Source organism: Halyomorpha halys, unplaced genomic scaffold, assembly GCF_000696795.3.
Source record: "Halyomorpha halys isolate HHAL.00 unplaced genomic scaffold, Hhal_1.1 Scaffold445.1, whole genome shotgun sequence".
Lineage (NCBI taxonomy): Eukaryota > Metazoa > Arthropoda > Insecta > Hemiptera > Pentatomidae > Halyomorpha > Halyomorpha halys.
In genome coordinates, this window is record NW_027114133.1 from 91096 (window position 1) to 106794 (window position 15699).

At 37.8% G+C, this 15699-nt stretch overlaps 1 protein-coding gene across 2 annotated transcripts in view; it reads right to left on the reverse strand.

The window, feature by feature from the left end:
- Positions 1–15699, reverse strand: part of LOC106682819 (lachesin) — a 522354-nt gene that overhangs the window by 66817 nt on the left and 439838 nt on the right. For both annotated transcript variants that reach the window (XM_067051382.1, XM_067051381.1), the window contains exon 6: positions 3894–3991. In XM_067051382.1, the coding sequence (XP_066907483.1) occupies positions 3894–3991 (98 nt within the window). The remainder of the gene's footprint in view (positions 1–3893; positions 3992–15699) is intronic.

Here is a 15699-nt window from a genome sequence, read left to right on the forward strand (position 1 = left end):
TTTTGATTTTTTTTTCGTTAATATAAATGAATTAGAAATCGCAATGGACTAATTCGTCAGTTCAAGCACATCATAAAAGTGATACATCATCCTACCCGTTTATGGTTGTACCTCTAATATTTATTATTCGTAGAGCTGCCCTTGTAATTTGAAATGGAACCAATTCAACTTAAGAAATTTAATAATATGCTTTATAATCTTTTTTTTTTTTACTTTACAAAATATCTGATCACGCTATATCTCAATAGTGCGCAGTGTCTGTCTCCATAATCAAAATGTTTTCAAGTAAAATAAGAAGAAATTAGTCCAGTTGCAAAAAATTCGGAAATATGAGAAAATTATTTTAAAACTACTTTTCTTCACACATAACCCGAAAACGATTTTCTTACGTTCATAAAACTGATAAGCTTGGAAGAAACTATTTTATAATTATTTTTAGATGCATTCTTTGTAGACTGGGCTCCTGGAATACATTGTTCGATTTAAACACTAAATTTAATTTGTTTTAATCTACAATGATTTTTTTTTTTGTATTATTGAGTTTATACCAAAGATACAATTTGAACAAAAATCTAATTTAGTTGATTTTACATTTCTTATACGCAAAATAGGGAGGTTCAAGAATGGATTGACCTCTCTATTTTTTTCTGGAATTTTGAAATGAAAGTCGGTAGTTCTTAATTACGATAAATAAAGTTTTATTAGATAATGAATTCAAATTGGTAAAAACTTCCAGTTATCCACCAGAGTACCTGACTATGTAATATCTAATATAAAAGTATTTTAAAATTTAAAAAATTAGTTGAAAATTTAAGAGTTAAGTAGGGTGGAGAAAAACTGAAAGAGGTTACATAGTCGATCTTACAATTAAAAGAAACTTTATTATCCATAACTAAGGACAACCTCACTTGAATGTCATATTTCATGCTAACAGCCCTGATGAAGGCTAGAAATTCTGGTCGATACGTTGTTACGATTAAATAAGTTATTTTAGCTTTTTTGTGTTATATTTTTTCCACACTCCCCCCCCCCCAACCATCTTCTCATATAATTCATCCACGGTCAACTGTCTCTCATCATCAAAACCAACCAAGTTTCATTAACAATACTCTTGAATAAAGAAGGTGCACATCGAATTTGAAACATCCTTTATTTATAAAATTTTATATTTAAAACTACTTCTATATACCCTAAATATAAAAACATATTTCTTCATTCAACAATGATTAAAATGGAGAGGACATAAATACTATTTGAGATGGATGAGCTTCCGAATGGATGAACCTATAGGAAAAGTTACTAGGTTCTAAAAAAAAAGGAAAAAAAAAGTTGGACGAGGAAAGAAGAAAAAAGTTATCTCATCTAAGTTGATGTTAGCAAGAAGGCCGGAAGGTTTTGACGTCCCCAATGGGCAACGAACATATGTCAAACGTCATGTCTTGGGGAATGTCATTCTAACGTAAAGCACAAGTTTTCCCAATCTACCGGGGGAAAAAAAAACCTATTGTATATCTACTTTTTTAAAATATTCTATGTTGGATGAGAAGGTACTCCACAGGAAGATGAATTGTTTGAATAAAAGCTATTCCGATGCATCTCATAATAACACTATGCAAATGAAATATAAATATACAAAGTAAACAGTTTGTTCAAAACTTGTTTAAAGTCATCCTTTTTCCAACAGTTTTGATAAGTGAAATGCTTTATTTCAACAAAGGGAGTTTTTCAAATGTATTGGTTTGCTTTTTGACACACATACTTATAAATGTATTATTATATATTATATTAACATTTCTTTTTCTTTTTTTCTTTGCGTTTTGTGTTCATTATAGGCAAAAATTTAACAAAACAGTATATCATAACTAAACAATCGGAACTAACTAGATATTACAGGTGTTTTTGTTTCATGGGGAGGGGGAGGTGAGATGAGATGATTAGATTGTTAGATCTTTTGCTTTTATTTCATGGCGACCGTGTGGAATGAAAAGTTGACTTTCCCACACAAGGTAATAATAGCATGATAATAATACGGATGTCAAAAAAACCTAGTTCCTCTCTTAACGAAAAAAAAACAACATATAAATTAAAATTTATTAAACCTCAAATCATATTGCTACATTGACGAATAATTTAAACTAAAGTTCGTTACAATTTAATTCTATTGACTAATGATCTTGATAAAATTATTTTGAAACTATAGCATTAAATCATTCATTTAAAGCTTGAATATCATGCTTTTTGTTATGTAAGTATGTGATAATGATTTAAATTGTAGGGAAAAAATGAGAAATGATTAAAAACATAAACAAATACTTATGGTCCTTGTTGTGTTTCATAAACTAAGTTTTATTAGGATTTCTGGTGTTTTTCAGCAGCGTGGAGTTCCATCTCCATGGAGTTCACGGGAAAAACAAAATAATAATAAAAATACCAGACTGAAAAAGAAGGTATTAGAGAGGTCCTGGCGATCCCCAATTCAAAAGAAATCTGGGATCCCTAGGACAGTGGCAATGGAGAAAAGATTATTTGTTGGAGACCACATGAAAGTCAAGATGGACGCCATGCCTGTTGATCTGGAAACGAAGGCACACAAAGAGTTGGCAACTCCTGCAACACAAACATACGTCCTTTCACATCTGTTTTATCTATCCATTTCTCTTCCACGAGATACATATATTTACATACTAAAGAACAACTGCAGGATGTTCGCTCTCAAGTGTAGAAATACTGATATAGGATTATCCTTTGGTACTTTTGAAAACTACAATTATATATTCGAGACTTATATTCGGATAATCAATATTTTGCATCATTAAATGCACACATGAATATTGCCTATGGATTCTCTATGTAGGGGTTATAGTTATTAACCAACAAGGATTGAAAAAAACAAGTAACTTTTTTTATCTAGAACTCCACAATCATCTGAGGTTCTATGGAATCTATTGCAGTCGGATATCTATTCCACAGGATGTGATGTTCTCAAACTCGTCTAAGCAATGTGTATAAGCTGGTGAAGTGTGAAGATAGACTTTAGATCAATCACTCCTCTTGTTTTAGTTTCCATAATGGTTTGGTAAGATGTACATCGTGGGCTTGTTATATGAACCAATGAGGAAACAACAGGCGGATGGTGATTTTCGACTTCCCTCGCGAATGTTCTGTTTCTGATGTGACAAAAATTGTACTTAGAATGGTCGTATACGCAGAATGGAGCGTATGGACGAGTGATTAAGCCATCGCCAAGAATTTCTGATCAGAAACTCTCTTCTGCTATGGATTTCTTATATCAAATAGAAAAAAAATAACATTGTCCTCATACCTTAGAAGAACAGAAAAAAAGTATCAGTGAAGAAATTCACACAATCGCAGATGCCCTGTAGAAAACTTCAGAAAATGAATTTACGTCACCGTGTTTCATCCTGGTTCATCCTCTTAAGAGTTAGTTTAATGAAATGGGGACACTAATAAAAATACATAGTTATTTTCAGTACAGTTTTGCGTTAATTTCTAAAACTTTAAACTTTTGAATAAGATGACAACGGTTCAAACTGAATTGAATCTATAGGATTTTTGCAATTATGATGTGTTGATGGTTTTTCGATTTTTTTTTTTTTTTTATTAAAAGAATAAAATTCCCATTGAAATGTTTCTAAGATATATTCTATTTCCCAATATTTAATTAAGGATATTGTTAGGTTACGTTCAGTCAGTCGAGTCTATTTTTCATGAAGTATGAAAATACAATACCTACAGTTTTTCGGACTTTATTTTTACTTCTCATATGATACATATGTCTTACAGGATGTGTACCATCCTAGGAACTCATTTTATAAATATAAAAGATATAAACAATAAAAAATTATATTATTTAATTATAGATAAATAATTACATTAGGTGCTGGTTCGCCGTAGACTACGCAAACTAACTGGGCTTCGTAACCTTCTCCGCAGTGAACCCAACTTTTTTCGACCTCGATTTCTGGTGGATCTGAAATATAAGCAGATATTAATTAATAAAATATTTAAAATCTTGTAACCTGAGGGACTTGTACACCTCCAAACTAATGGGTATGAACAACAACATAGTTAATGGTATTTGTGAGCTAAATGGTTCAACTGTATAAATTGTTAAAATAACAGAGAATAATATATATATATTATATATTCGTGAATAACTGAGACGTAGGTATATGGTAAGTTTAATATCCGTAGAGTGTCTTATGTATTAAACAGAAAAGTTCAATTGTTTTTATGAAATATTGTGGATGATTAATATAATTCATACTAATGCACTACGCAAAGGATCATTTAAAAAGACAAGAGGCAAAATAATTTTGATAATAAACTTTATTATTAAGAATTAATTTATTTTTACTGGATCTTTATCACCTAAAACCACAACATACTGCAAAATATATCTAATTTTCCTGTCTTCGAAAAGTACAAAAAAAAAAAAAATTCGAATGTGGACTGGTGTGTAAATTCACAATAAATAACAAAACGTGTGAAAATATGCAAAATAATCTATCGCATTAATATAACCATCTATCAAAATTAAAAGTAATTCTAACCATAAATTCGGGAAGTTAATAGGCCTGTGGTTCAGTAGATAACCCCGGAATTAAAGATCAAAGGTCTCTTTAGTTTGACCTCAACTTAAGCTGTGTAGGATTATAGTGAGTAATTTATCACAAAACCTAGGCAATAAGCCTAATGGGATTAAGCTTATATATAGCGCACGTCAGATAATCTTGAAAATAGTCCATAATTTTCTTCCAAGTTTACTATCGGTTATATACTCTTCGGCCAGTATCTGTCTCTATGGGTGATGCCATCGCTAATTTGCTAAATATATCAACCACCGTTTTAGCGCCTTCCTGATGGAGCTGCAGCTTGTCCACTGCTTCCGTTCGGTAGGCCCTCCTGGTGCGCATCCGTCTGGGTGCCACCTGCAGTTACCAAGCTGGTCCAGCCCTCCTGGTCTCAGTCTGGGTCAGCTTCCTCCTCTTCTGGTGGCTCGCCGATGTTGGGCTTTCAAGTCCTTCCCATTGTGAAATGAGTTGGGCCCACCAGCTTCTTCCATCCGTAAATGAACACCCTGAAGAAGGGATAATTCTCTTCTTCAATCAAACACAGAAAGTCCGACTCGGCGAGGGCGAAAATCCCGGCGTTTCTCGACTGCCTGGCTCGGTGCCCTTCCATGGCGGAGCAATCTACTATTAGGTGTTATGCTGTTTCAGGAACTCCGCACGTGGAGCACCGGGGTTCGATGTTCTTTCCAAAGCTCTGCAGCTTTCTCCTAAACCCCCCCCCCGTGTCCTTTAAGGATCAGTGAGACCCAATAGTCTGGGAGGACCCATTTAGCCTTTAATCTAGTAAGGACGGTAGGAAAGAATTTTCTCAAAGTAGCTTGCTTCTGACTTGCTACCCACCGTCCATTCAACTCCTGTATTGAGTCCTCCCGCAGTATTTTCTTCCAAAAGTTGGAGTCACCGCTGGAGCCCCGTATATTCCCACCTAATGCTGTCGAAGGCGGAAGAGATGTCAAACATGATCAATAAGACATATTTCTCCGCCGTCTACTCCACGTCCCTACGCACTCTTAGCAGCGCTTCCGTAGTTCCCTTGCCACGGGTCGAGCCGAACTGCCGTGGATGACACGTAGCACTTAGGATTGGTCTAAGGCTGTGGACGATCATATGCTCCAGAACCTTACTAGCTACTGGGAGGAGGCATATTGGTCAATAGGACTTAGGCGTTTCTTTATCCTTACCACCTCCCTTGTAGAACAGTCTCAAGTCTGCAACCCTCCACTTGTTTGGAAAGTACCCCTTATCCAAACACTCATTGAATATATCCCATAATTGAATATATCTATCTAGTCCTGGAGCCCTTCCGATGTCCATGGCAAGACGAAGGTACCACATATCCCATGGTTGATATAGGTCGGTACCTAGTGGGTATAACGCAGTGCGTCTAACCATTCCATCATCTGCACTATCCTACGACAGATCATCCCTAGGGTATGTATAGCCTATATATATCTTAGCAGCCTCCTCCAAGGTGGTTGCCTGGGCACCTCTCACTCTAATAGCCGCCATCTTGTAACGATTTAACCTTTCCCAGTGCCACCCTATACGGGATACTCCAGGGATTCTTTTCTGGGTAATACTGCCCGTTTCAATAATGGCGCCCGTAACCATTGCCTCTCTGTGGTCAATGTCGGGATAATAATCAGCTGACACCTCGCCACGCATTCTTCTGCGAACAGAACCCCAGGCCGTGCTCCACGAATTGGTTTCGGAACAGACTATCACGCTTTTATACTTTAGCACTATATTTTAGTCTTCACAGCAGCTATATTATTCTCTACATTGATATTTACATTCGCCTGTCGTGGCGGTATATATGCTGAAACCAGAGCGAAGGCAACTCTGCCCCACCTGACATAACATGCCGCCTGATCTGCTGTGGTGAATTGATTCAGTTCCATAACGTCGAGGGCAGGGTTAACGACAACAATCGCGGCTCTACCATCCTCCGCTGACGTCCTTCGCGGACAGGGTCATCAGGGCGAGTCTCATAGCTTGGTGCGCCTCAAGCACCCTCGTAGTTGTGAGCCCGCCCCTCGTGGAAGTGGAGAAGCAGGGTCTAAGCCACTCCCACCTGTCTTTATCCTCCGTTGGAGCCTCTATAGGGATTTTTTCCCAAAGATATTTCTCCCGTCTCAAAAATAGGGGACTCCTTTTACTTCTAGGCGATGCCTACATTCCACAGTAAGACTCACCTGAATCATTTTTCCCTCAACTTATCCCAGATGAGGAGCTTTTGTGCCTGGTCAGCGCCTTCTGTTCTGACCAAAACATTGCCCATTTGGGTGAGTTTCATCAATTTTATGTCCCCAAAGATCTTCAATTCTTCTTGAGCCGGGAATTTTTTGTATATATCTTTTGCAGTCCACCCCCGCTGCGCTTCCCTTGAGTGTGACCTATGTCGCCGTCTCCTGATGTTTAAGCGGAGTGGCCGGAACGCTCGCGAGGACGCCAGCGAAGGTTAGTTTTTTCCTCTCCTTCGGCCCTTCTTCCGGAGGCACATCCTAGGCTGAGGTCTTCTTCCTCTTCCTCTTTCTTCGCATGGCTTTTTCCAGCCTCCCCTTTCCTCTTCCTCACCGTTTGTAGAGGTATCCGATTTAAGGTTCCTTCCCCTACAGAACAGTGTCTGGCTGGACCTTTGGGGCATTGGGGCCGGCTCCGCGTCCTCGTATTTACTCCTCTCCTTCAGCGGAGTTAGCACTAAAGGCTCAGCTCCCATCGTCTTCAGTTCCTCCACTGCTCTTCGGTCCTCATTCCCCTTTTATCTTCCTTTGGCCCTACATTCGGCCGTACGTTCTAAGATGATGCGGGCTTCTTCGTCGACTTTCCCTTCCAGGTCTTTTATTATGCCAGAAACCCTTTTCAGCGTCTGTGAAACCCATTCTTTTTTCTTATCGTCAGATGACCAGATAGTCGAGATGCTACTGTTATTATATTTGTTGTATTCAATTTTCGTCGGGCCTGCAGTCGTGGTCTTCCAGATTATCTGGTGTCGTTTATCGTTGATGATATCTTCAAGTTCTTCCATCTCCGCTGGCCTACCATTGGATGATTCGTCTCCAGACGTTTCCTCTCTGGATTCTGTCTCTGGGGTTTCTGATTCTGCGTCCTCTTCCGGGGTCCATTACCTTATGAACTGCCTTACATCTCCCGATGGACCTTCTCGCTCGTCTTCGATCGCATTTACCATATCCGCCCTCGAAAGCCAGTCTTGACCACATTATCTTTCCCAGTATCGTCCAGTACCTCTGGAACGTCAATGGCATGTTTTTGAGACCGAATAGCATTCTGGTGAACTCGTATTGTCACCTTTCAAATGGGAAAGCGGTTTTATGTTCATCTTTGGAATGCATTTTTATTTGATGGCATCCAGCCTTTAAATCTTATTAAAAGGTGTTAGAAATTTTCTCGCTACCTTTACTGTCCAAAATATCCTTGAACCTGGGAATGGGATGCTTATCGTCGACTGTGTTTTCATTTAGATCATAATATTATTATATTAAGAAAAACGATATTGCCTCAATCGTAGATGGTGGAGCTGCAACTGAGTTGTAACACTGCGAAGTGACAATATGCTTAACAATGGCTACTAGAATTACGTCCTCCCCAGGCGTCGCCATTGCTCATCTGGAATTTCGGTGGCAGCCGATTCATATCTTACTGTGCAGTCCTCAATAAGGAAAGAGATAAGCGATATAGATAAATTCGAAGCGGTTGAAAAGGAGTCCTTATTCCGAGGATCATATAATAGATCTAGCTGAAAAAGGTTATTTTATTGCCGTTTTCCATGTTCTTGAGGCTGCTCATTTAGAGAATAATGTTTTCAAAATATAGAGTTAATACTAGTTTTTAATATACAGAATTAATTTTGCGATTTGGCCCATGCTGCCCAAATACATTGGGTTGTTATAATAGACAGCGTACCTATCAATCCATAATTAGAAATATATACTCTAAAATATATTAACATTTTTAATTTTTATAACAATTGTCATCAAAACACTTAAGTACTTTTTTTTCTTAACAACTATTCTTCTTTCTTTTTCTACCTTTTCATATTTCCTTCCTATATTCCTATATTTGTTTTCTACCTAAAAAAATAAAATAAAATATATACGTCTTGTGAGATGGACAATCTCAAAGTACGTGAGTTTACTCAAAGCAAGTGAAAGTTTTGTGTAGTGCGCACCTAATTATTTTTTCCCGATTCCCGATTTGTTACTAAGTATTGAGTCTAGAATCAAGAAGGTTGAATGAATTAGAGGTAGAAATTTATTCAAGAAAACAACATTGCATAAGAGATCAAATGGAATCCGCCCCTACTTACGTCCATTAATCAAGGCGAGGCACATTATAATATTTGATAACGAATTCGTATAATTTCTCATTATTCGAATCAAAAGAATAAAATGCCTTTGATGTCTAACTCTTAAGGACATATAAAATGAGAGACAAATACAGCCTTCCTCTTTCATTCCGTAAGGGAGAACGTCATGAATAAATGATTATTTTAAAAAACATTTTCCGTACACTAACAAAGTCTGCGGCTAGATATCATTTTCCAATTCAAATGTTCGGGTCGACCAAGTCAGAAATATATTATTGAGCCTGGTCACAGATCGGGAGGTCCCATGAGATAGTTTACTGCTATATAAAAAAAAATGGTGGGGGTGGGTAGCGTTAATTTTGCATAAACAATCTGCTTGCGACGGGGCCGTCGGAAAATTTGCATTCTTTATTCATGATCAAAAAATTAATATTAATGTATTCGATGGTTTTATCGCTGGATATATAAATGAATTTACTATGGAAATCGGAGGAATAAAATTTGAATTTTATTGGATCCTACTTATGTTGATTTTAATCATGCCTCTTACTGCTCCGTTAGGTAATGGGTTTAAAAATAGGATTTCATAACTGTATTCGATAATGACAAAGTAAAACGATCCTCCATTCGGCTAAAATCTAAAATCTATATTTATTATTGGATATAATGTAATTTAATTTAATATATATTATAATAAATCTAATAAAATATTCATTTAACTTAAGATTAAACTGACTAGAAATGCTTTTCTAATTGGGTAATAATAAAAATTGGGTATTTTGGGCAGATTAAGGCGTAAGAGAACAACTGCATCTAGCTACTTCTATTAATAGTGACAAAGGATTTTTTTATTATTTACGACTAACACCTAGATAACTTATATATTTTTTTCGCTTGGCTCTACAGACCTTGGCCCCCCGAAACTGCCCTTTCCACCCCTTCCTTGTCAATTGTAATATACGGAAGAGGGGAGTGGATAATCTCCAGGTATCTCCTATTCTAAACTTGGTGGGGTCAAGTTTTCATTTCGTTGTACTACTACAAAATTAAAAGTCAAATCCCTAGGCCGGATTTGAAACGGGGAGATTTTCTGGGGTTTTAGAATACCTGACAAAGAGAATAAGGCTCTTTTCGCGCTTTTTATTTACTAGTCTATCTCAGCCATTTATTGGTTTATGATAGGAGATTATTACCTGTTATCTGTGGCTTGAACACATTTGAATATATTATCTGATAAAACTATTCCATACAACTACTTTTCAACCTCCTTCTCGAATTTCTAAGATGAAAAAAGTTAGATCTTATACTTACTCGTATATTCATTGATAAACCGATGTGATAATTAATTTTAGGTAAGGTAAAAAATAATGTCAGGAAATGGCCAAAATAGTTAATTTTATTATAGGCTTTTGAAAATTTTGAATATCTGACTAAAAACTAAGTTTGTAGTCCATCCTACAGATAGTTTTTCTAATTTTCAAACAAATATTTTGGGGTAAGAGTTATTTCTTTTTAATATTTTCTACGGCTTTAAAATATTTAAACTGTTCTGTTCATTATCTACCTTTTATTGCTTTTCTCTATAATTGTATACAAAGCTTAAGAAAAAATTATTAGAAAAATAATCAGTGCTTATTCTGTAATAAGTTCTCTGAGATTAGTAATTGATATGATTGCAGGGGGTAAGCATTGTTATTCAGTATCGGTTTCGGTCCTAATTATACCATTATTTAATTTTTAATCATAATAAGGTAAAAAATTGAAGTTAAATGTATAATTCGGCGGCTGAATGTGTAGCGGCCTAAAAGGAGGCGTATTCGAAAAACCTATAAGATAAATTATTATTAGGGGTGGGACCGCCACGAAATGAAAAAAGTCCACTCCCCGGGCTAGAGCCGAACCGGCGCCGCTCGCAGTTCTCAGGTTGCTGAGGCCTGCGTCTCAATCACCAGAGTCACGGACTGATACTGACTTACTAAAAAAATGCCCAACATCAGCCAAAATTGGACGAGCCCTCTTTGAAATATATTTATGTCCCGACGAATACGTTTCTGTTTGTGTAAGTGAAAGTGTACAATAGAATTTGATAAAATTGATATGTAACTATTTAGGTGTCAATCCGTTTGATCTCTAAAAAATCATCATAATTCGATTAACGGTAGACGCGGTTATACGCGTCACATGAATTAGACTACTGCCTGACATGGATTTATTTCTTGATGACGAAAAGCGAGTGAACATTTCCTTCCGATACTAAGAATAATCCCTCCCCCCTTTATGCGGGAATAAAATCACAAATTTACACATCACAACATAAAAATACAAATTTAAGTTGGAATCGCGATCCTTATCTAAGATATTCCCGAGTTCTACACCTATTATTAGTGCCTTGGAACCTGCTTATTTAATGTACTTCAGCTAGGATCCAACTAACGGGCTACACGAAACCGGAAAAGGTTTATTACAATTACATCAAGGAATGATTGATTGTGCTGCAGCTTTTGAAGCATTGTTTAGTGACTTAATATAATGTGTTCAATAAGTTTTGTAATGATGAGAGAAAAAAAAACATTGTTACAGGGCATGTTATAAAGTGTTTGTTGCACCAAAAATACCTCCTGAAGAGGTCAATAATAATCTATAGAATAAAAAAAATCCAATATACTTTGTTATTAAATAAAAAGTATATAAAGACGATCAAAGATAAATACAAAAAATTAAAATTTAACGCCAAATGACTCGAACGATATTGGTGTTTAGTCTCCAAGTTTGAAAGTATATAATCTCCCTGCACCTACCACGTTCGGAAGAGAACTTTTTCAATCTTGATTAAAATTCATGTTGAATGCGGATTCCTTAAACATTCATTAGGCCTGATGATAAAGACCTTAAAGTTTTTTCGTAACAGTTACAGCACAACAAAATTGAATTGACAACCAGTCCATTTCGTATTGATTTATATTTCTTCTCTAGGTTTATTAACATGTATCAAGAAAATTAAAACAACAAGCGAATATTCTTAGCATTAAATTCAAAAATATGCATAAATAACATTTATTCGGAGAAATCGATCGGTTTTATTTTTATATCCTGTAACTTTTTTTTTTTTTTTTTGCTTTTTGATAGATTTATTTATTGATAGATATTACAATCTGCCACACAGTTGTGGGCAATAGGTAATAGTGATGAATGATCTTATACATACGAATCGTCTGTTGAGTTCTTGTCTTTTGAGTCTAGTATGTTGGTTCCAGGTGAGTCTTTTGTCCAAAATGAATCCGAGGTATCGCACTGTGTCGGATCTGGGAAGAGGTATATTATTAAGAGTAACAGGTGGACAGAAGCTTCGGCAGAGAGTGAAGGTCACATCTGTGCATTTCGATTCATTGACTTTTATCCGCCATTGGTTGAACCATTGCTCAATCCGGGTGAGGTGTGTTTGGAGATTGGATGAGGCTGTTACATGATCAGGATGGGAGGATAGGATAGCTGTATCATCAGCAAATGTCGCCAGGAATGTATCTAGAGTGATGGGAATGTCAGCAGTGAAGAGGATGTAGAGGACAGGACCCAGGACACTGCCTTGGGGAACTCCTGCCTCGATGGGGTAGATATTTGAGTACTCAGAACTACTGCAAATTCGAAAGGAACGATCTGAGAGGTAGGATGGGGTAATATGGATTTGAGCTTGAAAAGCAATCCGGAATGCCATACCCGGTAAAAAGCTTGCGCTATGTCCAGAAAGGCACCCGAGCAGTATTTCTTTTCAAGAACTGAAGAGATATAGTCAACGACTCTGAGGCCTTGTTGAACTGTGGAGTGTCTAAGGCGGAATCCAAATTGATGTGCGGGAAAACTCTGAGATTCAACGTTGCATAGGATACGTTTAAGGAGGAGTTTTTCAAAAAGTTTTGAAAGGATTGGAAGTAGGCTGATTGGTCTATAGGAAGCAGGATTATTAGGAGGTTTTCCTGGTTTTGGAAAGAGAATTATAATGGAATGTTTCCAAAGGATTGGGAAATGGGTTGTTCTTAGGATGCAATTATAAAGATATGTAAGGAATATTATAGCTTTGGGAGGAAGTTGGCGAAGGATTTGAGGAGTCAGAAGATCATACCCTGGAGATTTACGAGGAGTTAGCATCCTCAGTTGATATTTGACCTCAGAAGGGGTGACTGCTCTAGGAGGTAAGGAGAGTGGGATTGGTGACGATAGGTATTCTTCAATTGTTTGGGTTAGGTCAGTATGAAGTTCAGGATGAGGAGTGAATGTATGAGAAAGATGAATGGCTAGTTCTTCGGCTTTATCTTTGTCGGATGCTGCCCATGTGCTATCATTTCGTCGAAGGGGGTGGGAGATATGTTTGGATTTTAGGATTCTTTTGGTCATGTTCCAGAGGGAATTGTCATGAGTAGAAAGGGAAGAGAGGTAGGAATTGAAGGACTCGGATCGATGGTTGGACAATTCTCTCGTAACGAGTTTACAGTAATAGTTATATGTGCGACGATCAGAAGGATGTCTTGTGCGTTGCCATAATGTAGAAGGATATCTTGTGCGTTGCCATAATGTTCTTTGTCTTGCGTTTACTGGGGACATTATAGGGTGAGGAGGCAGCCCAGACAGATTGTTGGATAAGGTTAGTGAAGGAATTGACTGCGTCATCTAGGTTTTCAGGGGTTTTTAGGGAAACTTTAAGATCGATTTGGTCTGTTAAGATTCGGCGGAAGGAATTCCAGTTTACTGGGCCCCTTATGAATGAGGGTGGTGGTAGTACAGGAATTGGGGATATGGAGGTAGTTAGGATTAGTGGACTATGGTCTGAAGATAGGTTATCGAGGCCTGAAAGGGAAGTGCTTAGAGGGCCTAAGCCTTTGTGTATAAAGAAGTCCAGGAGGTCAGGGTTACGGTTAGGATCGGTTGGCCAGTATGTAGGAGAATTGGGACAAAGAATGTTGCATCGAAGGGAATTGATAGCAGACAGGAGTGATCGTCCACGAGAATTGGTGGTTCTAGCTCCCTATTGTTGATTGTTTGAGTTGAGGTCTGCACCTAGAAGGAAGTGTTGTCCGAGGGAATCAAGGAAAGAATTGAATTGTGGTTGGGAACTGGGAATTCTCGGTAGGGAATAACCCGCTACTGTTGTTATGGGGAATAGAGACGTTTGGATCGATACGGCTTTGGTTTGTAGGAAATTTTGGGGTTGTAGAAGGACTAAGTGATGTGAAAGGGATCGATGGATAATGACAGCAGTGCCACCATGTTCTGTTCCGTCAGGATGGTCCGTTCGATAAATTTGGTACTGAGGTATGTTCATTAATCGTCTGGTGGTAAGTCGAGTTTCAGTTACTAGAGCTACGTTGATATTTTTGTCGTGTAATAAGGCCGTTAGTTCGTTAACGTGGTTTCGAATACCATTCGCATTCCAAAGGAGAATCGTAAGAGAATTAAATGGTGCCATTTAAAGGTTTCGTGGCGGGGAGGAATAAGATTAGAGACTAGATTTGTAAGTAAGGAGATGAGTGGAGTGATAAGGGATCTAAATTCAGATAGGAAAGAGGTGAGGAGGTTTGTGAGATCTGTCGCGTTAGGAGGAGGGGGGATAAAAGGTATCTGATAATTAAGCTTTTGGTAAGTGGTTGAGGTTTGAGGAACAGAGGGATGAGAATGTTGGGAATGATGTTGAGGATAATGGGGTGAAGGTTGATAAGGGATCTAAATTCAGATAGGAAAGAGGCGAGGAGGTTTGTGAGATCTGTCGCGTTAGGAGGAGGGGGGGATAAAAGGTACCTGATAATTAAGCTTTTGGGAAGTGGATGAGGTTTGAGGAACAGAGGGATGAGAATGTTGGGAATGATGTTGAGGATAATGGGGTGAAGGTTGCGATTATGGCAGGGCCTCAGTTGCCTGTTCTGATTCTCCAGTCATTTGAGCGAAGGACACTCCTGGTTTGACAATTCTTGAAGGTCTCCTGGGTGGTCTAGTTGCATCTTCTTGTCTGGGACCAGTCTGTTTTCTGGATGCTAGAGTTTTATACGTCTCGCACCCCTTGTAGTTGGCCGGATGCCCTTCTGTATGGCATAGTGCACACACGGCAGGTAATTGCCTAGGCTTGCTGCATTCTCCAGATTTGTGTTGTTGGCCACACTTGACGCACCTAGGCAAGTGATGACAATAATATTTAGTGTGGCCATACTCTGGCCAGTAGTGGCATTGCACTATTGTTCTTTTAGGGTAGGGTTTTTCAACTATTACTCTGGTGTAATACAATCGGTTCACATTATAAATTTCTTCAACTCCAAGTGTTTGTTCGAGGTCAACGAAGAACAAGGGCAACGCTATTTTGTTTGATGCATTATGTGGATCTTTATTATTTTTTAGTACGTTAACTACTCGTCGTACTACGTATCCCATGGCCGTAAGTTCTTCTTTGATAGCTTCCGGTGGTGTTGGGGGGTGTAATTGTCTGATGACTACTCTGAACACCCTCTCCTAACGTAGTTGATATGTGTGGTAGTCAGCTTTTGTTTCTGATAAATATTTTATTATTTTTCTATATATGTCTGCGGTATCTGACATTAATTTCGTATCATTGATGCGACTTTGACAAATATATGTACCTGGGTTAACTACAATATTGATTTGTTGGCAAAACATATTAACATTTTTGATAAATATTGGCGGTGGCTTGGGTTCTCTGGGGGTTTGGTTCGCTTCTATGTTGTCTACTGGTAAATTTATTAAAACATCGTATGGATTTGGCGTAAAAAATGGAGATTC